The sequence below is a fragment of the Rana temporaria genome, chromosome 8, assembly GCF_905171775.1.
Source record: "Rana temporaria chromosome 8, aRanTem1.1, whole genome shotgun sequence".
Classification (NCBI taxonomy): Eukaryota; Metazoa; Chordata; class Amphibia; order Anura; family Ranidae; genus Rana; species Rana temporaria.
Window position 1 is genome coordinate 181,405,665 of NC_053496.1, and position 24,388 is coordinate 181,430,052.

Genomic DNA, 24,388 nt, shown 5'->3' on the forward strand with positions numbered 1-24,388 from the left:
ACTCTAATTCTACTTATTGTCAGTGGAATGCAAAGACAGGAAGTGATAAAAGGGACATGCAGGAAGTGATGTCATAGTATAAACAGGAAGTTCTAGGTGAGAGGTGAGTTGGGAGGAAGTAGAGAGGAGACATTGCTGGAACAGCAGAGGAGGTAATAAGATCTTATTTTATATTTACATCCAGTAACCCCCGTCATGTCCGTCCTCTTCCTCCATAGTCACTGTGACGTCTTTTATCTCCATCAGATGATCCAAAAATATATTCATTGAGTATATATATAGATATAGAGCACGAGAGAGCTATTTATCTTTATCCAACTGTCCATCCAAGTCCTCTGGTTTATAGACCAGATACATTCTAAATATAGAACTATTTATCCAACTGTCTATTGAGAGCCTCTGGTTTAAAGACCAAATACATCCTAAATATAGAACCATTTATCCAACTGAGCCTCTGGTTTATAGTCCAGATAATTCAAAATATAGAGCCATTTATCCAACTGTCCATCCAGAGCCTCTGGTTTATAGACCAGATACATCCTAAATATAGAACCATTTATCCAACTGTCCATCCAGAGCCTCTGGTTTATAGACCAGATACATCCTAATTATAGAGCCATTTATCCAACTGTCCACCCAGAACCTCTGGTTTATAGACCAGATACATCCTAATTATAGAGACATTTATCCAACTGTCCATCCAGAGCCTCTGGTTTACAGACCAAATAGAGCCTCAATATAGATGCCCCCAGAGAGGAAAGTCCTCCTCTATATAGATTAGGTATATGCGAGGAGGATTCTAGGAGGTCACATGACCTCATAGTTAGCTCTGTAATAAAAACACAGACCTAAGGGAGAGATGAGGAGGATTATGGGAGGTCATGAGTGACAATTTTATCGTTCTGTGTTTTTACTCAGGAATCATAAAATAGTGAAGAAAATAGCTGGTGAGCCATTAACACCCAGGTGTCAGGATGTCACTGTCTATTTCTCCATGGAGGAGTGGGAGTATTTAGAAGGACACAAGGATCTCTACAAGGACGTCATGATGGACAATCAGCCGCCCCTCACATCACCGGGTAAGAGGAGACTTTATTGTAAAGGAGAGAGCAGTACGGATGCTCCACCTAGATCCCCCATCATCTGATAAACACATAGAAACAATGTATTCAGTCAGTGTGTGTGTTTCCTACAGATGGATCCAGTAATGGGAACCCACCAGAGAGATGTCCCTGTCCTCTGTATTCCCAGCTAACAGTGGGGCCCAAACTGTAGGGTGGTGCACATTATTGTAAAGGAGAGAGCAGCACGGAGGGTCCACCTAGATCCCTTATCATCTGATAAACACATAGAAACAATGTATTCAGTCAGTGTGTGTGTTTCCTACAGATGGATCCAGTAATGGCAACCCACCAGAGAGATGTCCCCGTCCTCTGTATTCCCGGCATTCCACACAGGAAGATCACACCATCCCCCACCATCATCAGGTAGGTGATTAATGATTATTGGTAGCTATGATTTATATACAAGCATGTTTGTTACATTGAATATTTTATTATATATTCAGAGTGGAAACCTAGGGGAATATAATATCGTTGTTGTTAAAGAAGAGTATAAAGTGGAGGATGAGGAGCGTAGTGCAACAAAGGAGCTTTCTGAAGGACACAAGGATCTCTACAAGGACATTATGATGGAGCCACCTAATTACAGAAACCCGGAAAGTTTTTCCCGTTTTCTGTATTACACACAGGAAGACGACACCATCTCTTACCATCATCAGATAGATGTGAGTGAGCAACTAGAACTCAAAATAATGTACAATTTATTAGAGGACATCTTCTATCTAACTTCTTGTTCTATCATTTTCGGGGTTTAGGGTGAAGAACTGAAAGTCATCAAAGTTGAGATTAAAGAAGAGGAAGAAGAAGAGAGGTTGGTGAGTGGAGATCAGCAGTCTATGGAGGAGGGGGAGATGATTATGGAAAGTAAACAGGAGGAATCTTCTCTACATAAGGACACAAGTAAGTCATAAACACTAAATGCAGAAACACTTCACATTTTTATTTTGTTTCTCTTAGCAAAAAGTATGTTTTTTTAAATTGCTACATTAATTGAGAAAAGGTATATGTCTTTCAAAATTAACTGCTGAGTGTAATGCCGCGTACAGACGATCGGAAATTCCAACAACAAAACCGTGGATTTTTTTCCAACGGATGTTGGCTCAAACTTGTCTTGCATACACACGGTCGCACAAATGTTGGAAATTCCAAACGCCAAGAACGTGGTGACGTACGACGGCACTATTAAAGGGAAGTTCAATACCAGTCGTGTTAGTAGAAGTTTGGTGAGAGACCATTCGTGCTTTTTAGCCTCATGCTTTTCAGTCCGCTGTCTCCATTATGATCGCTTGTTTTACCAGACCGAGAGCTTCTGTCTCATACTTGATTCAGAGCACGAGTGGAATTTTGTGGGTCGGAATTGTCCACACACGATCGGAATTTACGAGAATGGATTTTGTTGTCGGAAAATTTGAGAACCAGCTCTCAAATTTTTGTTGACGGAAATTCCGACAGCAAATGCCCAATGTAGCCTACACACGGTCGGAATTTACGACAATAAGCTCCCATCGAACATTTGTTTTCGGAAATTCATACCGTTTGTACGCGGCATAAGAATAACAATAATCATCAATGTACCCACCCCGTGGCCTATGTATTGCGGTTAGTTTACATCATATAAAAAAAATGGCCCCTGAGAGGAAACCATCATATTTACATTACTACCAATGTTTCCAACAAATGAGGAGGAGATACTGTACACCATATGAAAGGTCCATCTCCATTCCTCAATATAATGTCATGTTCCCAACAAATGAGGAGGAGATACTGAGATTGCAGGCTTAGCTGGCTTAAATCAGGTTTGGCCTCCACCCAGAGACTGGCCACATTAATCACCTTGCAGGTGGACAGAGACATGGAGAAGGCCATATGAACGGTCCATCTCCATTCCTCAATATAACGTCATGTTCCCAACAAATGAGGAGGAGATACTGTACACCAGCCCTCAAAATTTCCACTCGCCTACTAGCATTTGGCGAGTGGATTTAAGCTGGGGGCGAGTGATGACAGGGCTGCATGACCAATCTCCCTCCAATCTGTGCCTACACTTAAGAGTGCCGAAGAGGAAAGGTGCATGCTCGGGAAAAGTAGTCTGGTGAGCTGCGCACAGGCAGAGCAGTACACAGGTGGTCTCCTTACAATTCTCATTAAGCCATGGGACCTAACAGTATGACCTCTCTGAGCCTGCCCACCTCCCCCGGGCCCCGACCAATGTAGCTGGAGAGCAGAAAGTAATGAGTGAGGTGGAGGATTGCACTAATTACCACTCCGGTGCAGCGCTCACTGAAAGTTGCCCTGACATGAGAGCGGCAGCCTTCTAGTTTGTGCAGTTTTCTTCTCCTTGTGCTCTATGTAAGTTAAGCCTGAGCACTGTGAACAGACTGGTCTCAATGTGTGCTGTGCGCTGTCAGTGTGCGCTGTGCTATGGTGTCAATGGCTGTGCAGTTGTGTGGATCTCAGCGCTGGATTGTACTCCCTCCCGCTGTGCTACACACAGGCTCCTGATGATGAGATGAATGGGAGAGAGAGAGAGGATGGATGGGAGTTGCAGAGGAGACAGCAAGAGAATGGGGAAGAGACCCAGTTCTAGTGCCCTGTCCCTCTGGTCTGCCCCCAGTGCCCTGTCCCTCTGGTCTGCCCCCAGTGCCCTGTCCCTCTGGTCTGCCCCCAGTGCCCTGTCCCATTTTATTAAAGTTGTTGTTGGTAATATTTAATTTTGTAACTTGATTCTGCATAAAACATTGTCATTCCATGAGATAATCTACGAGGGCGTGTTTACGGGTACAATTAGGCGCAGGGCAGTGTCTGAATTAGGTGGGGCAACTGGTGGCGAGTAACTCTTGAGGCCTGGCTAGTGGCTCAGGACTTGAAATTTTGAGCCCTGCTGTACACCATATGAAAGGTCCATCTCCATTCCTCAATATAACGTCATGTTCCCAACAAATGAGGAGGAGATACTGTACACCATATGAAAGGTCCATCTCCATTCCTCAATATAACGTCATGTTCCCAACAAATGAGGGGGAGATACTGTACACCATATGAAAGGTCCATCTCAATTCCTCAATATAACGTCATGTTCCCAACAAATGAGGAGGAGATACTGTACACCATATGAAAGGTCCATCTCCATTCCTCAATATAACGTCATGTTCCCAACAAATGAGGGGGAGATACTGTACACCATATGAAAGGTCCATCTCCATTCCTCAATATAACGTCATGTTCCCAACAAATGAGGAGGAGATATTTTTATGAATCCTGAGTGGAAGGTTTGAAAAATACTTACAAGGTTTCTTTTTACGTTGCTTTTTAATAGGTAATTGTGCCCAGGATACATCTGAGGAACATCTCCAGATTTTATCTCCAGATTATAATGTAGAAGATAATGTCGTCACACAACGTCCTTCAGAAGTAAATCCCATTACAGATAATAGATATCACAGACTTCACCATTTGGAAATCTCTATAGATCCTTCTAATCCCGAGGAATCCTCTGATAAATCACATCCCAGGACTCCAAGATCTCCCAATACAGATCCAACTTTTCCCAATGAATCTTCTTTAAACCAGGAAGAGATTCACACAGGAGGGAGTTCCTTCTCATGTTCATTGTGTGGGAAATCCTTTACAAAAAACTGGGCACTTCTTAGACACAAAAAAAGTCACACTGGGGAACGTCCCCATTCGTGTTCAGAGTGCGGGAAATGTTTTGCTCATAAAGAACACCTTCTTCAGCATCAGAAAATTCACACAGGTGAGCGTTCCTATTCATGTACAGAGTGTGGGAAATGCTTTATTCAGAAAGCAGACCTTTTGAGACACCGGAAAATTCACATGGATGAACGTCCCTTTTCATGTTCAGAGTGCGGGAAATGTTTCATTCAGAGAGGCGACCTTCTTAAACATCAGAGAATTCACACGGGCGAACGTCCCTTTTCGTGTTCAGAGTGCGGCAAATGTTTCACTCAAAAACAAGTACTTGTTACCCACCAGAAAAGTCACACAGGTGAGCGTCCCCATTCGTGTTCCGAGTGCGGGAAATGTTTCATTCACAAAGGAGATCTCGTTAAGCACGAAAGAAGTCACACGGGCGAGCGTCTCTATTCATGTTCAGAGTGCGGGAAATCTTTTCGACAGAAAGAACACCTTACTATACACCAAGGAATTCACACGGGTGAGCGTCCTTATTCGTGTTCAGAGTGCGGGAAACGTTTCATTCAGAAAGGAGACCTTCTTAAACATCTGAGAATTCACACGGGTGAGCGTCCCTTTTCATGTTCAGAGTGTGGGAAATGTTTCACTCAAAAAAAAGTACTTCTTACACACCAGAGAACTCACACGGGTTAGGGTTCTTATTCTGGTTAAGGGTGTGGGAAATGTTTCTGTCACAAAGGAGACCTTCATAAACACCAAAGTGAACATCGTCCATGTTGAGTGTGCGGGAAACGTTTCATTTGTTGAAAATTCATCTCCACCTCCACCTAATAACTGAACTTTTTCTTTCTCGATCAACTTATCCTTTTCACAGGTATTACTCTTTTGTATCACTTCCCCCGCCCTTTAGATTGTAAGCTCCCGTGAGCAGGAACCTCCCACCCGTCTTATATGGAATTTTATTTTACTGTATTTGTACTATTTTCCTATATATTGTAAAATGCTGGCGCTATATACATCCTGTGTGGTATCAATAATAATAATATTCTGTTCTTAGTATTTTGGGATATTACGATAATTCTTAGATAATTGGTGAGCATCCAGGTCTGGTCTCCAGAAACGAGTTCTAAATGAGGCCTAACTAAAGATCTATATAGAGGAATCAGGACCTCTTACCACCTGCTGGTGACCCCTCTAGTGATATAAAGATCTATATAGAGGGATCAGGACCTCCTTCCTCCTGCTGGTGATCCCTCTAGTGATATATAGAGGAATCAGGACCTCCTTCCACCTGCCGGTGTTCCCTCTAGTGATATAAAGATCTATATAGAGGAATCGGGACCTCTTACCACCTGCTGGTGCCCCCTCTAGTGATATATAGAGGAATCAGGACCTCCTTCCACCTGCCGGTGTTCCCTCTAGTGATATAAAGATCTATATAGTGGAATCGGGACCTCTTACTGCGTGCTGGTGGTCCTGCTAGTGATATAACGATCTATATAGAAGAATCAGGACCACCTTCCTCCTGCTGGTGACCCCTCTAGTGATATAAAGATCTATATAGAGGAATCAGGACCTCCTTCCTCCTGCTGGTGACCCCTCTAGTGATATAAAGATCTATATAGAGCAGGCATGTCCAAAGTCCGGCCCGGGGGCCAATTGCGGCCCGCGTTCTGGTTTAATGTGGCCCCCCTGGTAACTTGGATATATATATCTTTTGTGGCCCCCCAGAGCCACAAAATATATATACTGTATTTATTGACACTGCCTCGGATGGGACAAGAAGGGAGGTGGGATGAGTGCCGTCAGATTACATACAAGAGAATCTCCTATTTACTCTGCGGCATCTGTAATAGGAAGTCCTGTCTCCTGGGCTGCCATTGGATGATCGTTCTTTCTATCATAGGAGTCGGGACTTTGTATTAAAGAGGCTGCCGTGTAAACAGGAGATTCTCCTATATGCAATCTGTTGACGCTAGTCCCAGCCCCCTCCCTGTCCCATCCGAGGCTGCAGATGGGCATCGATCAGGCTGCACTGATGACAATGGTGAGGCTGCATTCATGGCACTTGTGAGGCTGCATTTATGTCAATGGTGAGGCTGCATTCATGGGCACTGATTAGGCTGCATTCATGGGCACTGATTAGGCTGCATTCATGGGCACTGACCCTTATTTTGCTTCACAGTTTTTAATTAAAAAAAATTTTTTTGTCTGAAACTTACCTCTGCCCCGTACAGATGAGCGGACAGTCCGATGAAAATAGTCCGCCGGACTGTTTTCATCGAACATGTCCGCTCGGAGATTTCGGTCTGATGGTTGTACACACCATCAAACCGAAATCCGCGCGGACAGACATTGCGGTGTCAATGCATCCACGCATGTGTTGAATCACTTCAACGCATGCGAGGGATGGCGGCCCAGCGGACATGTCCGGTAAGTCGTACAGACGACCGAACATGTCCGACGGACAGGCTTCCAGCGGACATGTTTCTTAGCATGCTAAGAAACATTTGTCCGCTGGAAACTGTCCGATCCGCCGGACATTTGTCCGGTCGGCCGTACACACGACCGAACATGTCTGCTGAAACTGGTCAGCCGACCAGTTTCAGCAGACATGTTCGGTCGTGTGTACGAGGCCTTAAAGTGAAGGTGCATGTTATACACCGATAAATACAGTATATCCAAATAACAGGCCCAAGCTCATCTCTTCCCCACACACAGCCACAAAGTTAAGAGAATTATTGTTGGGCAGTGTATTGGTGCTCAGACGAGCACACTTAGACCGAATTTTAATGGTTCAAAGAATTTCAGGCAAAATGGTCGGCCCTCACGCATATTCAAGTCATCAAATCTGGCCCTCTTTGAAAAAAGTTTGGACACCCCTGATATAGAGGGATCAGGACCTCCTTCCTCCTGCTGGTGATCCCTCTAGTGATATAAAGATCTATATAGAGGGATCAGGACCTCCTTCCTCCTGCTGGTGACCCCTCTAGTGATATAAAGATCTATATAGAGGGATCAGGACCTCCTTCTGGTGATCCCTCTAGTGATATAAAGATCTATATAGAGGAATCAGGACCTCTTACTATGTGCTGGTGGTCCTGCTAGTGATATAACGATCTATATAGAAGAATCAGGACCACCTTCCTCCTGCTGGTGACCCCTCTAGTGATATAAAGATCTATATAGAAGAATCAGGACCACCTTCCTCCTGCTGGTGACCCCTCTAGTGATATAAAGATCTATATAGAAGAATCAGGACCACCTTCCTCCTGCTGGTGACCCCTCTAGTGATATAAAGATCTATATAGAGGAATCAGGACCTCCTTCCTCCTGCTGGTGACCCCTCTAGTGATATAAAGATCTATATAGAGGAATCAGGACCCCCTTCCTCCTGCTGGTGACCCCTCTAGTGATATAAAGATCTATATAGAGGAATCAGGACCTCCTTCCTCCTGCCGGTGATCCCTCTAGTGATATAAAGATCTTTATAGAGGAATCAGAACCTGCAGGGGATTGGAGGGCTGGCTCGCTTGTTGTTTCTGTTTAGGGATGTGGTCACTGCTGACACCATGACAGCCAGTTTTGGAGCAGTAGATGATTCGATCTGTGTAACCTGCTGGTATATAGTCCACTTGAGAGGACTTTAAAACATCTCTGGGCTCTATCTGACCGCACAAACGGTCAGTGAATCTGGTAAGCAGATTGGAATACCATCACACGGGTGTTTTCTCTTGGTGGAAGACTAGGAATCTCGTTTGTTTACCACTGGACTTTTTTCACTGACTTATATCATTATTGCTATTTATCACCTATATTCAATCATTGATTGGTGGAGGATCAGCATATTTACTTTCTCACTTTTGGACATTATAAGGAATTTTTCACCAATACAATCAATTTGATTTGTTTATTAAGTCACAGATTATTTTGCTAATTCACAATTCATCTGGTTCATTCACTATTTATTTCATTTACATCAGCGCTGTACCTTCCTTTGTATGTACAGAACCTCCTCCCGCCTGCTGGTGATCCTTCTACATCCTAGAATTCTATTTATTTTTCCTACTGCATGGCCACACTGTTTATTTTGCAATCATCTGAAATAAGTACCCCCAAATATTTTTCCTCTGTAGTTCTGGCCAACACTGTGCCCCCAATATTGGACTCTAGCAAAAGATTGATTATTTTGCCCTAGATGCATTATAGCAGGCATGTCCAAAGTCCGGCCCGGTGGCCAAATGCGGCCCCCCTGTTGATTTAATATGCCCCCCCTGGGGATTTGGATATATGTATTGTTTGTGGCCCCCAGGGCCACATAAGATATACACTGTATTTATTGGCGCTGCCTTGAAGGGGACAGGGAGGGGGCAGGACGAGCGCCTTCAGATTACATGAAGAGAATCTCCTGTTTACTCAGCAGCGCCTCTATTGGAAGTCCCGTCTCCTGGGATGCCATTGGACGACTGTTCTGTCTATCATAGGAGGCGGGACTTTGTATAAAAGAGGCCACAGGGTAAACAAGAGATTCTCCTGTTTGTAATCTGTCGGCACTCGTCCCGCCCCCCTCCCTCTGCCCTCCGAGGCTGCAGATGGGCATCGTTCAGGCTGCACTGATGGCAATGGTGAGGTTGCAATGGTAAGGCTGCATTCATGGCAATAATGGAAAAATGTGGATACCCTGCGCTGCCAACAATAAGTGAATGGTAGCTGCTAACACGGCTCGTTTGAGAAAAGCAAAAAGACAGAAGAAAATAAATGTGTAGCGCTTAAATAATGACAATCATTAATGAAAATCAATAACCAGTGAATGTGAAAATATGAAAACGCATAACAAAATATAAAATAAGAGCACTGTAAATGTGCGTCAATGATATAAGAGTCCCTCCATCAGCTTCCCTTCAGCAGACAGGGAGACAGGACAAAAGGATCTCAGCTGGAAAAAATACAATTACATGCGATCCACAGCCCATCATTTAGCCTGTATGAACACAGACAGGTGAAAGGCAACAGCCAACACCCGGGTGCTGGAATAAGGAACAGGGGCACTTAGTGATTATGACAATGAACAACTTTGACTACAGTGTCCACAGGAATTGCTGAGCATGACAGTTTTTTTAAATCTGACAAATTGTGAGAAAATCAGCCTGGGGATCCCATTTCCAGCACAGCTCCCAGTTTCTTCCATCCATCTATCCAATAGAAGATAGGATGATCGGTTAAGGTGTGATTCTGCCATGGATCGTTTATGACATCAGTCATTACAAGCCTTTTTTGACTTTTGGTGGCATATGTCATCCTAAGTCAACGTGCTCTGGTAAGCCTGCATTGCTTTCGGTGGCGGGATTATTGCACATTGGAGAAGTCACTTATTGAATCTTCACTCATTCACTTGATTGACTTTCTGATTTATACAGACTTTCATACCTAGCACTGGTTGATTTAATTTGTTTTGTGTTTCGTTACAAAATCAATAGGTGCAACAGGTGCACTATTCCTGTGCGAGTTCCTGGGTCTCCACACCCAATACGCCCATTAGAAGGGGATCCCACTATTCCTGTGCGAGTTCCTGGGTCTCCACACCCAATACGCCCATTAGAAGGGGATCCCACTATTCCTGTGCGAGTTCCTGGGTCTCCACACCTACTACGCCCACCAGAAGGGGATCCCACCATCCCTGTGTGAGTTCCTGGGTCTCCACACCCAATACGCCCATTAGAAGGGGATCCCACTATTCCTGTGCGAGTTGCTGGGTCTCCACATCTACTACGGCCATTAGAAGGGGATCCCACCATCCCTGTGTGAGTTCCTGGGTCTCCACACCTACTAAGCCCATCCGAAGGGGATCCCACTATTCCTGTGCGAGTTGCTGGGTCTCCACATCTACTACGGCCATTAGAAGGGGATCCCACCATCCCTGTGTGAGTTCCTGGGTCTCCACACCTACTACGCCCACCAGAAGGGGATCCCACCATCCCTGTGTGAGTTCCTGGGTCTCCACACCCAATACGCCCATTAGAAGGGGATCCCACTATTCCTGTGCGAGTTGCTGGGTCTCCACATCTACTACGGCCATTAGAAGGGGATCCCACCATCCCTGTGTGAGTTCCTGGGTCTCCACACCTACTAAGCCCATCCGAAGGGGATCCCAACATCCCTGTGTGAGTTCCTGGGTCTCCATACTTACTACGCCCATTGGAAGGGGATCCCACCATCCCTGTGTGAGTTCCAGGGTCTCTACGCCCATTAGAAGGGGATCCCACCATCCCTGTGAGAGTTCCTAGGTCACCACGCCTACTACGCCCATTATAAGGCAATCCCACCATCCCTGTGTGAGTTCCTGGGCCTCCACACCTATTACGCCCACTAGAAGCGGATCCCACCATCCCTGTGAGAGTTCCTGGGTCACCATGCCTACTACGCCCATTAGAAGGGGATCCCACCATTCCTGTGTGAGTTCCTGAGTCTGTGTCTACAACTACTACGCCCATCCAAAGAGGATCCCAACATCCTTGTGTGAGTTCCTCATAGGGTGACCATGTGTCCCGGATTGCCCGGGACAGTCCCGCATTTTGCATGCAGGTCTGTCCCGGGCACATTCATTCCAGGACAATACAGTGTCCCGGAAGGAAACTGACACAGACACCCCCCGGGCCAATCTGATACCCCCAAAAAAGACCGCCACATCACCACTTTACTCACTGACAGTACTTGTCCTGGCCGGGAAAGCCTGGAGGAGCACAATCCCCACCCCCTGCTTGTGATTTGAGAAATCATAAATCCCTCCTCTTGTGTCCAATCACTGTGCTGTGATTCGTTACATCACAAGCTGATTTTTGGGAAGGGAGGGTGTCCCTGAATGGTAGTTTGGAAATGTGGTCACCCTAGTTCCTCAGTCTCCACACCTACTACGCCCATTAAATGACTGTGAGAAAAGGAGCTAAATTTGGGACTTTTTGATGAAGCGTGCAGCCACAGAAAATAAAATAGCATTAAACTATAATAATGTCTGGTGATAGGGCCATCAAAAATGCATAAACGTCATAGCCATCATAATAGTCCCAAATTTAGCTCCTTTTCTCAAAGTTACCGGGGATGGAGGTACATCTAGTTGGCCTCATCTAAAAGTCCCACATTTTCTTATTTTCTTTTTCATTAAATGACTGGACTCTATTCCGAATGAACCCCATTTACAACCACACTCTGGTATCTATCCTTTAGCCAACTGCGTATTCACTCAACCACCCAAGGTTTAAGTCCTAGATCGTACGACTTCCCTATAAGATCATCACATAGAACCTTGTCAAATGCTTTGCTGAAATTAAAAGAACAGAAGAGAGCACCAAGAAGAGGCAAACCATTGAAAAACAACATCGGCTGAAGAGTTACATTCTCCAGAAGGAGATGATCTCATTTACTGTCAGTGGAACGCATAGAAAGTCTTACTAGAGCAAAACAGGAAGTGTTGTAAGGCACTTGACAGGAAGTGATGTAAAACACTGACAGGAAGTGAGGTTTAGTAAAACAGGAAGTTCCGGGTGAGAGATGACTAAAGAGGAGACATTGTTGGAACTGGCAACAAAGGAGGTAGTAAGATATTATCTTATATTTACACTCAGTAACCACCCCCAGTCATGTCTGTCCTCTTCCTCCATAGTCACTGTGATGTCTTTTATCTCCATCATATGCTACTGCAAAACATATATATAAACATAAAATTCTTCTTTGTATTATGTGTATGTAAAATAATATATGCAGATTTTAATCCAGAGCCTCTGTATTATATCCTAAATATAGAACCATTTATCCAACTGTCCATCCAGAGCCTCTGGTTTATAGACCGGATACATCCTAAATATAGAGCCATTTTTCCAACTGTCCATCCAGAGCCTCTGGTTTATAGACCGGATACATCATAAATATAGAACCATTTATCCAACTGTCCATCCAGAGCCTCTGGTTTATAGACCAGATACATCCTAAATATAGAGCCATTTATCCAACTGTACATCCAGAGCCTCTGGTTTATAGAATAGATACCTCCTAAATATAGAACCATTTATCCAACTGTCCATCCAGAGCCTCTGCTTTATAGACTAGATATATTATACAATACAATTTAGTAAATGTGTATTTCTGTCAAACTCGTATTTAAAAGAGAAGAAATTTACATGGATAAACAATGTCTGTATTATAATCTTAGAAGCAGTCTCAGGTGTCAGAACTATGGAGGAACTCTGTGCAGCCTTTAATCATCCCAGTAAAGTCCAGATAATTTTTGGTTTATAACTCATCTACAGGGAGGAGAGTCCTGTGTATGATGGCTGGTGACCGGAGTCACATGACTCAGAAGATACTAAACCTCACCCTGGAGATCATCTACCTGCTGACCGGAGAGGTGAGGAGGATTCTGGGAGGTCACATGACATCACTCTTATCTCTATTAATAAAACACAGACCTGACCGGAGAGGTGAGGAGGATTCTGGGAGGTCACATGACATCGCTCTTATCTGTATTAATAAAACACAGACCTGACCGGAGAGGTGAGGAGGATTCTGGGAGGTCACATGACATCACTCTTATCTGTATTAATAAAACACAGAACTGACCGGAGAGGTGAGGAGGATTCTGGGAGGTCACATGACATCACTCTTATCTCTATTAATAAAACACAGACCTGACCGGAGAGGTGAGGAGGATTCTGGGAGGTCACATGACATCACTCTTATCTCTATTAATAAAACACAGACCTGACCGGAGAGGTGAGGAGGATTCTGGGAGGTCACATGACATCACTCTTATCTCTATTAATAAAACACAGACCTGACCGGAAAGGTGAGGAGGATTCTTTGAGGTCACATGACATCGCTCTTATGTCTAGTAATAAAACACAGACCTGACCGGAGAGGTGAGGAGGATTCTTTGAGGTCACATGACATCACTCTTATGTCTAGTAATAAAACACAAACCTGACCGGAGAGGTGAGGTGGATTTTTGGTAGTCTATTACTTTTTCTCTTTACTCAGGATTATAAAGTAGTGAAGAAAATATCTGGTGATCCCCTAACACCCAGTAGATGTCTTCAGGGAACATCACCCATCACAGTCTCTCCACCTCACTGCCTGAGAACAAAAGTAACCAATGCCAAGAAGATTCTAGAAGCCCTCAATAAGATCACTGAGCTGCTGACAGGAGAGGTGAGCGGTGCCGGGAATTCTGGGACATTATCCAGTAACAGACAAGGGGTGTGTCTGGATGGTGACGGTATCATTGTGTGTGTCAGGTTCCTATAAGGTGTCAGGATATCACTGTCTATTTCTCCATGGAGGAGTGGGAGTATTTAGAAGGACACAAGGATCTCTACAAGGACGTCATGATGGACAATCGGAACCTTCTCAATCTTAGTAAAATGAGAAAAAAGAATTCTTCCTCAAATGGGTCGCCAGTGAAGCACACTTTGGATATCATCTGTTTGCTTACTGGAGAGGTGAGGAGGATTCTGGGAGGATCACAGACACCACATTTATCTTTCTTAACAAAACCCAAACCTAATATTGAGGTTAAAAGGTTTCTAATGTTATTATATTTATTACTGTATAACCAGGACTGTGCTGTAGTTAGGAAGACATCCATTGAAAATAGCAGAGGAAGAAGAAGTCAACGCGTGTCCAAAAGGCTAAGAGAAACACAGTGCCCCATCACCGTACCTCCACCCACCTTCCTTACTCTTCAGAGAAACAACAAAGAAGAAGTTCTAAACCTCACCAATAAGATCGTTGAACTGCTGATGTGTGAGGTGAGTAGTGCCGGGAATTCTGGGACATTATCCAGTAACAGACAAGGGATGTGTCTGGATGGTGACTGTATCATTGTGTGTGTCAGGTTCCTATAAGGTGTCAGGATGTCACTGTCTATTTCTCCATGGAGGAGTGGGAGTATTTAGAAGGACACAAGGATCTCTACAAGGACGTCATGATGGAGAATCAGCCGCCCCTCACATCACCGGGTAAGAGGAGACTTTATTGTAAAGGAGAGAGCAGTACGGAGGCTCCACCTAGATCCCCCATCATCTGATAAACACATAGAAACAATGTATTCAGTCAGTGTGTGTGTTTCCTACAGATGGATCCAGTAATGGGAACCCACCAGAGAGATGTCCCCGTCCTCTGTATTCACAGGATTCTTATCAATTGCAATGAATACATTTTATTTGTTTTGCTTTCTGTAATTTGGTATGACCTAATCAATAACTCAAACAAGGGCTGCTTGCGGCCCAGTTGATTGACTGTAGATCAAAGGGGAGGGGGGAGTTTGTTTGGGATTTTCGAGGCACTGATATGCAACAATATAAAAAGTAGTATAAATATTTATTTAACAAATTATACAAAAAATATACAAGGCATTTGGGACAAACCCCACTAATCAGATAGATCAGAAGACCGTTGGTCTGATCGGTGGAGTCGTGGTCTCGACCGGTTTCGCAGTATACAACTGCTTCTTCAGGAGAATGTCTACAAGTATACAAATAAAATACAATAAAGCAACAAGCAATTGTGTACAATAATTTGATAAGAAAGAAAAAATACATAGGGTCAACATTGTGCTTTGTAGGAGAGTCACAAGACTACTCACCTTGGTTTGCCAGAGTGATCATGGAAACGCTCGGGCAAGGAATCCCCCTAGGGCGCACGTGGGGGATAATAAGGACAGGCTCTGGTGGAAGAGGTTAATAAGTTATTCCTGATGGTTAATATGTTTAGGGACGGTTGTGCAGGGATAAGCCGGGATAAAGTGAAAAAAAAACGTGAAGGGAGGGGAAAGTTGGGACAAGGGGGGAGGGGGGAGGGGGGGAAAAAAGAAAGGAAGGGGAAGGGAAGAGAAGAGGGTTAATTGTGGGGGAGGATGAGAAAGGACATAGAGAGAGAAGGGAGAGAGAAGAAAGAGTTAATTGGAGCAGAAAGGAGGAGCAAAGGGAAAGGGGGAAAGCAAAAGAAAGAAAAAACGGAGGTAAAACTGGACAAAATAAAAGAAGAAACAGGGATAGACAAGAATATTTGAAAAAAGATGAGAGTGGAGAAAAGAAAAAGAGCAAGAAAGAAGAAAAGACAAAAAAGAAAAAGAATAAGGAAGGGAGAAGAGAAAGTATGAGAGGGGGAAAAGGAGAAAAGGGAGGGGTGAAAATAAGAGGAGAGAGTTGTTGTTTTGCTTTCTGTATTTTTTTTTTAAGATGCCTTTGTACAGTTTGGGGTTTCTAAATATTTGTCAATCAAAATATTTCAAAGAGTTATGCCCAATCCTTTGACAGAAAAACTGTTAATGTTTGAGCAACATAGTAAACATTCCTCGGCTTTTTAAAGGTTGAGAAAATCCCCTTTACTGTTCATAAGAACATCGTCAATGTACCCAACCCACAACCTAATGTGCCCATCAAATGAAGTTGAGCTATTTGTTACTATTTGATAGGTCCATCTCCATTCCTTAATATAACATCATGTTCCCAACAAATGAGGAGGAGATACTGTACACCATATGAAAGGTCCATCTCCATTCCTCAATATAACGTCATGTTCCCAACAAATGAGGAGGAGATACTGTACACCATATGAAAGGTCCATCTCCATTCCTCAATATAACGTCATGTTCCCAACAAATGAGGAGGAGATACTGTACACCATATAAAAGGTCCATCTCCATTCCTCAATATAACTTCATGTTCCCAACAAATGAGGAGGAGATACTGTACACCATATGAAAGGTCCACCTCCATTCCTCAATATAACGTCATGTTCCCAACAAATAAGGAGGAGATACTGTACACCATATGAAAGGTCCATCTCCATTCCTCACTATAACGTCATGATCCCAACAAATGAGGAGGAGATACTGTAAACCATATGAAAGGTCCATCTCCATTCCTCAATATAACGTCATGTTCCCAACAAATGAGGAGGAGATACTGTACACCATATGAAAGGTCCATCTCCATTCCTCAATATAACGTCATGTTCTTTTACTGAGATTGCGATACTTTACATTATATAAGCGATCCAATGCTTTTCAGTATGAGGTGGAGGAAGATCTATACTCATTTTTCTCCATAGCAATGTGTGAGAATTTGTTGACTTTTTTCGAAGATATATGATTTTATGTAAACAATTCTTATCGCATTCCTTTTTAAAACTGATTTCCACAAGTTGGATACTTTTTCTTGAAAACCTCTGACAGTCATCTTTTTATTTCAGAATATAAAGTTAAACGAAATCTTCCTGGAACAAAATCCTTAAACAGAATACATCGGGGACCTTACCAGTTGGAGAGATCAACGGATCCTTTTGATAGATCCCATACTATGGCTTCAGATGTCCATCTAAAATCAACAAGTCCTTCTAATCCCGAGGAACCTTCTAATAAATCCCATACTATGACTTCAGATGTCCATCTAAGATCAACGGATCCTTCTAATCCTGAGGGATCTTCTGATAAATCCCATACTATGATTTCAGATGTCCATCTAAGATCAATGGGTCCTTCTAATCCCGAGAAACCTTCTGAGAAATCCCATACTATGACTTCAGATGTTCATCTAAGATCAATGGATCCTTCTAATCCTGAGGGATCTTCTGATAAATCCCATACTATGACTTCAGATGTCCATCTAAGATCAATGGAACCTTCTAATCCTGAGGAACCTTCTAATAAATCCCATACTATGACTTCAGATGTCCATCTAAAATCAATGGATCTTTCTAATCCTGAGGGATCTTGTGATAAATCCCATACTATGACATCAGATGTCCATCTAAGATCAACAGATCCTTCTAATCCTGAGGAACCTTCTAATGAATCCCATACTATGACTTCAGATGTCCATCTAAGATCAATGGGTCCTTCTAATCCTGAGGGATCTTGTGATAAATCCCATACTATGACATCACATGTCCACCTGAGATCAATGGGTCCTTCTAATCCTGAGGGATCTTCTGATAAATCCCATACTGTTACTCCAGAAATCCCTCAGAGATCTCACAGTGCAGATAGATCAGCAGATCCATCAAATCCTAAGAAACCATCTTTGAGCCATGAAGACGTTGACACAGAAGAAAGTTCAATGTCATGTTCGACGTGTGGGAAATCTTTCACTGACAAAAAAGCGTTTCTTAAACATGAGAAATATCACAAGAGTGAGCGTTCTTTTTCCTGTTCAGAGTGCGGGAAATCTTTCGTTCAGAAAGGACACTTTATAAACCACCAGAGAATTCACACGGGCGAGCGTCCTTTCTCATGTTCAAAATGTGGCAAAACCTACATTCAGAAAGTCGACCTCCAGAGACACCAGATAACACACACGGGCGAGCATCCCTATTCATGTTCAGAGTGCGGAAAAGGCTTCTCTAAGAAAGGAAAACTTCTTGAACACCAGAGAGTTCACACAGGTGAACGTCCTTTCTCATGTTCAGAGTGTGGGAAATGTTTCTCTTTGAAAGGATCGCTTGTGGCACACCAGAGAGTCCACACGGGTGAGCGTCCCTTTTCATGCTCAGTATGCGGGAAAGGCTTCACTCAGACGGGAGCGCTACGCTTACACAAGACAATTCACACGGGTGAACGTCCGTTTTCGTGTTCAGAGTGCGGGAAATGTTTCAGTCAGAAAGGACACTTTCTTGCACACCAGAGAGTTCATCTGGGTGTGCGTCCTTTCTCCTGTTTGGAGTGCGGAAAATGTTTTGCTGATAAAAGAAGACTTTATTTACACCAGAAAAAACACACCGGCGAGCGTCCTTTTCCATGTGTAGAGTGTGGGAAATCATTCATTCACAAAGCAGACCTTCTGAGACACCAGAAGTGTCACGTGGGGGAACGCGCCTTTTCCTGCTCTGAGTGCGGGAAATGTTTTCTTCACAATAGCGTACTTATTGCACACCAAAGAATTCACACAGGCGAATATCGTTTTTCATGTTCGGAGTGCGGGAAAGGCTTCCCTGGGAAAGTGAGCCTTCTTAAACACCAGAGAACTCACACGGGTGAGCGCCCTTATTTATGTTCAGAGTGCGGGAAAAGTTTTACTGAGAAAAAAAAACTTAGCACGCACCAGAAGATTCATGCAGAGGAGCGTCCTTTTTTATGTTCAGAGTGCGGGAAAAGTTTCATTCAGAAAAGCAGCCTCCTTATACACCAGAGGAGTCACACGGGCGAGCGTCCTTTTTCATGTTCGGAGTGCGGAAAATGCTTTGCCGAGAAGGCAATACTTCGTACTCACCAGAGAATTCATACAGGCGAGCGTCCCTACTCATGTTCAGAGTGCGGGAAAGGTTTCACTGGGAAGAAAGCGCTTCATGTACATCAGAGAAACCATATGAGCGAGCGCCCTTTCAAATGTATAGAGTGTGGGAAAGGTTTCATTCTTAAAGCAGCCCTCGCCCAGCACCAGATAGTCCACACGGGCGAGCGCCCTTTCCCTTGCTTGAAGTGCGGGAAATGTTTTACTCAGAAGGGGAACCTCAACATACACCTGAAACGGCACACTGGAGAGTTCCCTTTTCCGTGCCCAAAGTGCAGGAAACGTTTCGGTGAGAAGGAAGAACTTCGTGCGCACCAGAAAAGTCACACCAAAGTGCGGTAGACGTGGGCGGAGCCAATTCGTTTGGTTTATTCGAATTTGAATTGATTTGAATTTTTCGAATTAGAATTCGGATTTTGGAAGATGGTTCTATCGTTATATTCTTTCTATATTATTATAATTATATATATAAGAAAAAGGGGCCAAGGGGGTACCACATCTATATAGACTATTAACAAAAATTGTAGGACTTAGGAGCGGACTTTATAGGCACCAGAAAAGGAAAACAAATATAATAGAAAAAAATATATCAATTTGAATGTATAAAATTATAAAATTAGACAATGGAACATTTAAAAAACAAAATATTAGACTCTCAGTAGAAGAGCCACACATGGTATGTGCGAATCCCTGTTAGTGCTTGGTAGGGCTGGGGGGAAAATCGTTTTGAATCTTGAATCGAGTTGCGAGGGCCACTCGCGGCCTTTTCCCAGGATGGCGGCGAGCTGCGGCAGGATTTTTTTAGGCGAGGCCGCGGCTTCGGCCTAGTCCACGGCCTTTTCCTAGGATCGCGGCGGACTAGGCCAAAGCCGCGTCCTCGCCTAAAAAATCCTGCCCGTAGCTCGCCGCGATCCTGTGAAAAGGCTACGAGGCCGGACGCCACTTGCGGCCTTTCCCAGGATCGCGGCGAGCAGGATTTTTTAGGCGAGGCCCTCTTACAAATTTTGGTCAGTGGAGAAGTGCACCTTTTTTTAGGGGTTAGGGGAACAAGGTTCATTATATTGGTGATCAGTAGAGAAGGACCCTCTTGCATTGGTGGTCAGTGGAGACGGCTCCCCACTTATGTTGGTGGTCAACGGAGAAGGGTTCTCTTAGGTTTGGGATGAGTGGAGAAGGGCCTCCTTACAAATTTTGGTCAGTGGAGAAGTGCACCTTTATATTAGGGGTCAGGGGAACAGGGTTCCTTTATATTGGTGGTCAATTGAGAAGGACCCTCTTCCTTTGGTCAGTGGTGAAGGGCCCACCTTATGTTGGTGGTCAATAGAGTAGGGTCCTCTTAAGCCTGTGATGAGTGGAGAAGGGCCTTCTTAGGCCCCGTACACACGTCCGAGGAACTCGACAAGCAAAACACATCGTTTTGCTCGTCGAGTTCCTTGTGAAGCCGCCGAGGGTCTCGGCGAGCCAAGTTTCCCCGTTGACTAACAAGGAAATAGAGAACATGTTCTCTATTTGGCTTGACGAGATCCTCGTCGGTTTCCTCGGCCGAAAGTGTACACACGGCCGGGTTTCTCGGCAGAATAGAGAAAGAGAAGTGCGCCTTTTTATATTAGGGGTCAGGGGTACAGGGTTCCTTTATATTGGTGATCAGTAGAGAAGGGACCCCCTTACATTGGTGGTCAGCGGTGATGGGTACCCTTACATTGGTCTTCAGTGGAGAATGGTTCCTGTACAAGTGGTGAAGGGCCTACACTGATTTCCTTCTTTTTATTCATTCTTTTGGGCCAATTTGGTCCTTTTTAGCCATTTTTTTGTACCTGTTTTATGCATGTTATATTATGCTAGGAACTTTTTACACTCCCTTTTTTATTTTAGTCAACTGCCATCGTAATCTGAATTTTTTTCTTAATTTGGTCGCCAATATTTATTTGCCAACCATCGGAGGAAGCCATTGTGATGCTGTCAATTCTTGTGTTGGGGACCAAAATTGAAGAGAACGTCATGACGTCATTTCTACAGTATGTACAGGGGGGAAACCGGCACCGCTGCGCCCGAAACATTGAGTGCTTTGCATCACTGTCCTGGGTTTAGGACTATATGTTGTTGCCGATATATGCATGAGGACAACTTTATGTAGGAATTCTTTGTAATAACACTCTGTAGTTTCCACGAGAAGATCTTCTGCCTGGCCGTCCTGGTTCTGTCGACTCTGATAGTGTAAGACTCATGGGTGCTCAACCTGTGGCCCTCCAGCTGTTTTGCCGAACTACAAGTCCCATGAGGCATTGCAGGGCTGACGGTTACAAGCTTGACTCCCAAAGGCAGAGGGCACGTGTAGTTTGGCAACAGCTGGAGGGCCACAGGTTGAGCCTCATAATACATACTAATGCCGCGTACACAGGGTCGGACTTTCCAACGGGAAAACCACCGTCGGAATTTCCGACGGAAAAATAGAGAACCTGCTCTCTATCTAAGTCCGTCGGAAATTCCGACAGAAAAAGTCAGATGGGCCATCCACACGGTCGGAATATCCGACGAAAAGCTCCCATTCTGACTTTTTCTGTCGGAATTTCCGACCGTGTGTACGCGGCATAAGATATATTGTTGTGAAAAAAAAACGTGTTGAGTTGATGGCCTGTGTATACATTTTGTAGAAATAAAAAACTTTGTAGCAAATAATCGCAGATTATTGTTATTTCTTTTGTGTCCATCAATACAATGGAGCTCCCCCACCCACCTTCCACCGAGCCGTGGCCTCACCATTATGGAGCCTGTCTGCAATTAGTAGTCAGATTGCTGCTAAAGGCACAGGTGGTCCATATACGGTCCACATGCTGGTTTCTACAATCGCCCTTCCATTTTCGGACAGCTCTCCTTCACCATAACATTTGTACCTACCAACACTAAGGCCCCGTACACACGTCTGAGAAACTCGACGCGCAAAACACATCGTTTTGCTCGTCGAGTTCCTTGTGAAGCCGCCGAGGATCTCGGCGAGCCAAGTTTCCCCATTGACTAATGAGCAAATAGAGAACATGTTCTCTATTTGGCCCGACGAGATCCTCGTCGGTTTCCTCAGCCAAAAGTGTACACACGACCGGTTTCCGCAGCAGAATACGGCTCCCATCGAGTTTCTGGCTGAATTCTGCTGAGAAACTCGGTCGTGTGTACGGGGCCTCATACCCGTTTACTATGGCCATCAGTATTTGAAAGATTAGGACTACTAACATAGCACCTCGGTCCTGAGGAACGGAGTCTTTCTCCTAAAACACATTGACATGCCAGCTGACCGTATCACGTCATCAGTGTGCACCAGTACTCTGCAGAGGCCTGCTCTCTTGGAAATCCGCTACTCACCAGTCTGGAACAGTGCAATTGACGTGGACAGATGGGACTTTGGGCTAGATATCAGTCTCAGGGACTGTACGCTTTAATGAACTCACTTGCTCTCTGCCAATCCCTCCTCCCGCCCCTCTCTGCCAATCCATCCACTGGCTTCCATTCAGTGTCCTCCACCCCTCTCTGACAATCCCTCCACTGCCTTCCATTCAGTGTCCTCCACGTCTTTCTGCCAATCCCTCCACTGGCCTCGACTTAGTGTCTTCCACCCCTCTCTGCCAATACCTCCATTCAGTGTCCTCCATCCTTCTCTGCCTGTCCCTCCATTAGTCTCCATTCGGTGTCCTCCACCCCTCTCTGCCAATCCCTCCACCTTCTCTGTCAACCCCTCCACTGGTCTCAATGCAGTGTCCTCCACCCCTCTCTGCCAATCCCTCCACTGGCTTCCATTCAGTGTCCTCCATCCTTCTCTGCCAATCCCTCCACTGGTCTCCATGCAGTGTCCTCCATTCCTCTCTGCCAATCCCTCTACTGTCCTCCAGCCCTCTCTGCCAATCCCTTTACTGGCCTCCATGCATGCAGTGTCCTCTACCACTCTCTGCCAATCCCCCCACTGGTCTCCATGCGGTGTCCTCCACCCCTCTCTGCCTTTCCCTCCACTGGCTTCCATTCAGTGTCCTCCATCCTTCTCTGCCAATCCATCCACTGGCTTCTATTCAGTATCCTCCACCTCTCTCTGCCAATCCCTCCACTGGTGGAGACCATACAGCGTCCTGTTATACCGCTGGATGGTCTCGGCCCCCGTGCTGCAGCTCCGTTTCAGGGTCTTGGCAATCTTCTTATGGCCTAAGCCATCTTTATGTAGAGCAACAATAATATAATAGTGAGAGCGATAACACCAAATTTAACACACCTTCTCCCCATTCACCCCTGAGACCTTGTAACACTAACGAGTCACATGACACCGGGGGAGGGAAAAAGTCTAATTGGGCCCAATTTGGACATTTTCACTTAGAGCCCTTTTACACTGGAAACACCTATAGCGGAGCGTTAAAATAGCGGTAAAACACTGCGATTTTACAGCGTTTTCAATTCATTTCAATGGAGGGGGCGATTTTGGAGCGTTTTAATAGCGCTATTTTTACCGGGAAAACGAGGCAAAAACGCACAAGTGTGAAAGGGCTCTTAGGGATGCAGGGATGTTTTATCGTCGTGGAGGAGTGGAAGAGGTCTCCAGTGGCAACCTGTGAAGCTCTGCTGATCTCCATGCCCAAGAGGGTTAAGGCAGTGCTGGAAAATAATGGAGGCCACACAAAATATTGACACTTTGGGCCCAATTTGAATATTTTCACTTAGGGGTGTAGGGATGTTTTAAGGTCGTGGAAGAGGACTGATTGGGTCCCAATTTGAACATTTTCACTTAGGGATGCAGGGATGTTTTATCGTCGTGAAGGAGTGAAAGAGGTCTCCAGTGGCAACCTGTGAAGCTCTGGTGATCTCCATGGCCAATAGGGTTAAGGTAGTGCTGGAAAATAATGGCGGCCACACAAAATATTGACACTTTGGGCCAAATTTGGACATTTTCACTTAGGGGTGTTTTATTGTCATGGAGGAGTGGAAGAGGACTAATTGGGCCCAATTTGGACATTTTTACTTAGGGGTGTAGGGATGTTTTAAGGTCGTGGAGGAGTGGAAGAGGACTAATTGGGCCCAATTTGGACATTTTCACTTAGGGGTGTAGGGATGTTTTAAGGTCGTGGAGGAGTGGAAGAGGACTAATTGGGCCCAATTTGAACATTTTCACTTAGGGATGCAGGGATGTTTTATCGTCATGGAGGAGGGGAAGAGGACTCCAGTGGCAACCTGTGAAGCTCAGGTGACCTCCACGCCCAAGAGGGTTAAGGCAGTGCTGTAAAATAATATATAAATGTATGGGGGTTCTAAATAATTCCCTAGCAAAAAAATAGTGTTACATGTAGAAGTGTCAGAATTGGCCCG

General features: G+C 44.6%; 3 protein-coding genes across 3 annotated transcripts in view; 2 read left to right on the forward strand and 1 right to left on the reverse strand.

Annotated features, from left to right (window-relative positions):
* Positions 1 to 24,388, reverse strand: part of LOC120910202 (gastrula zinc finger protein XlCGF26.1-like) — a 1,148,070-nt gene that overhangs the window by 88,801 nt on the left and 1,034,881 nt on the right. The window lies entirely within an intron of this gene.
* Positions 1,463 to 5,829, forward strand: LOC120910131 (oocyte zinc finger protein XlCOF6.1-like). The gene is made up of 4 exons (XM_040322006.1): positions 1,463 to 1,487; positions 1,568 to 1,786; positions 1,877 to 2,021; positions 4,438 to 5,829. The coding sequence occupies exons 2-4, from the start codon at positions 1,688 to 1,690 to the stop codon at positions 5,466 to 5,468; spliced, it is 1,275 nt and encodes a 424-aa protein (XP_040177940.1). The 5' UTR covers positions 1,463 to 1,487; positions 1,568 to 1,687; the 3' UTR covers positions 5,469 to 5,829.
* LOC120910013 (gastrula zinc finger protein XlCGF57.1-like) lies at positions 17,418 to 19,851 on the forward strand. Its single transcript, XM_040321846.1, has one exon. It carries the CDS (start codon positions 17,441 to 17,443, stop codon positions 19,394 to 19,396), a length of 1,956 nt encoding a protein of 651 aa, XP_040177780.1. The 5' UTR covers positions 17,418 to 17,440; the 3' UTR covers positions 19,397 to 19,851.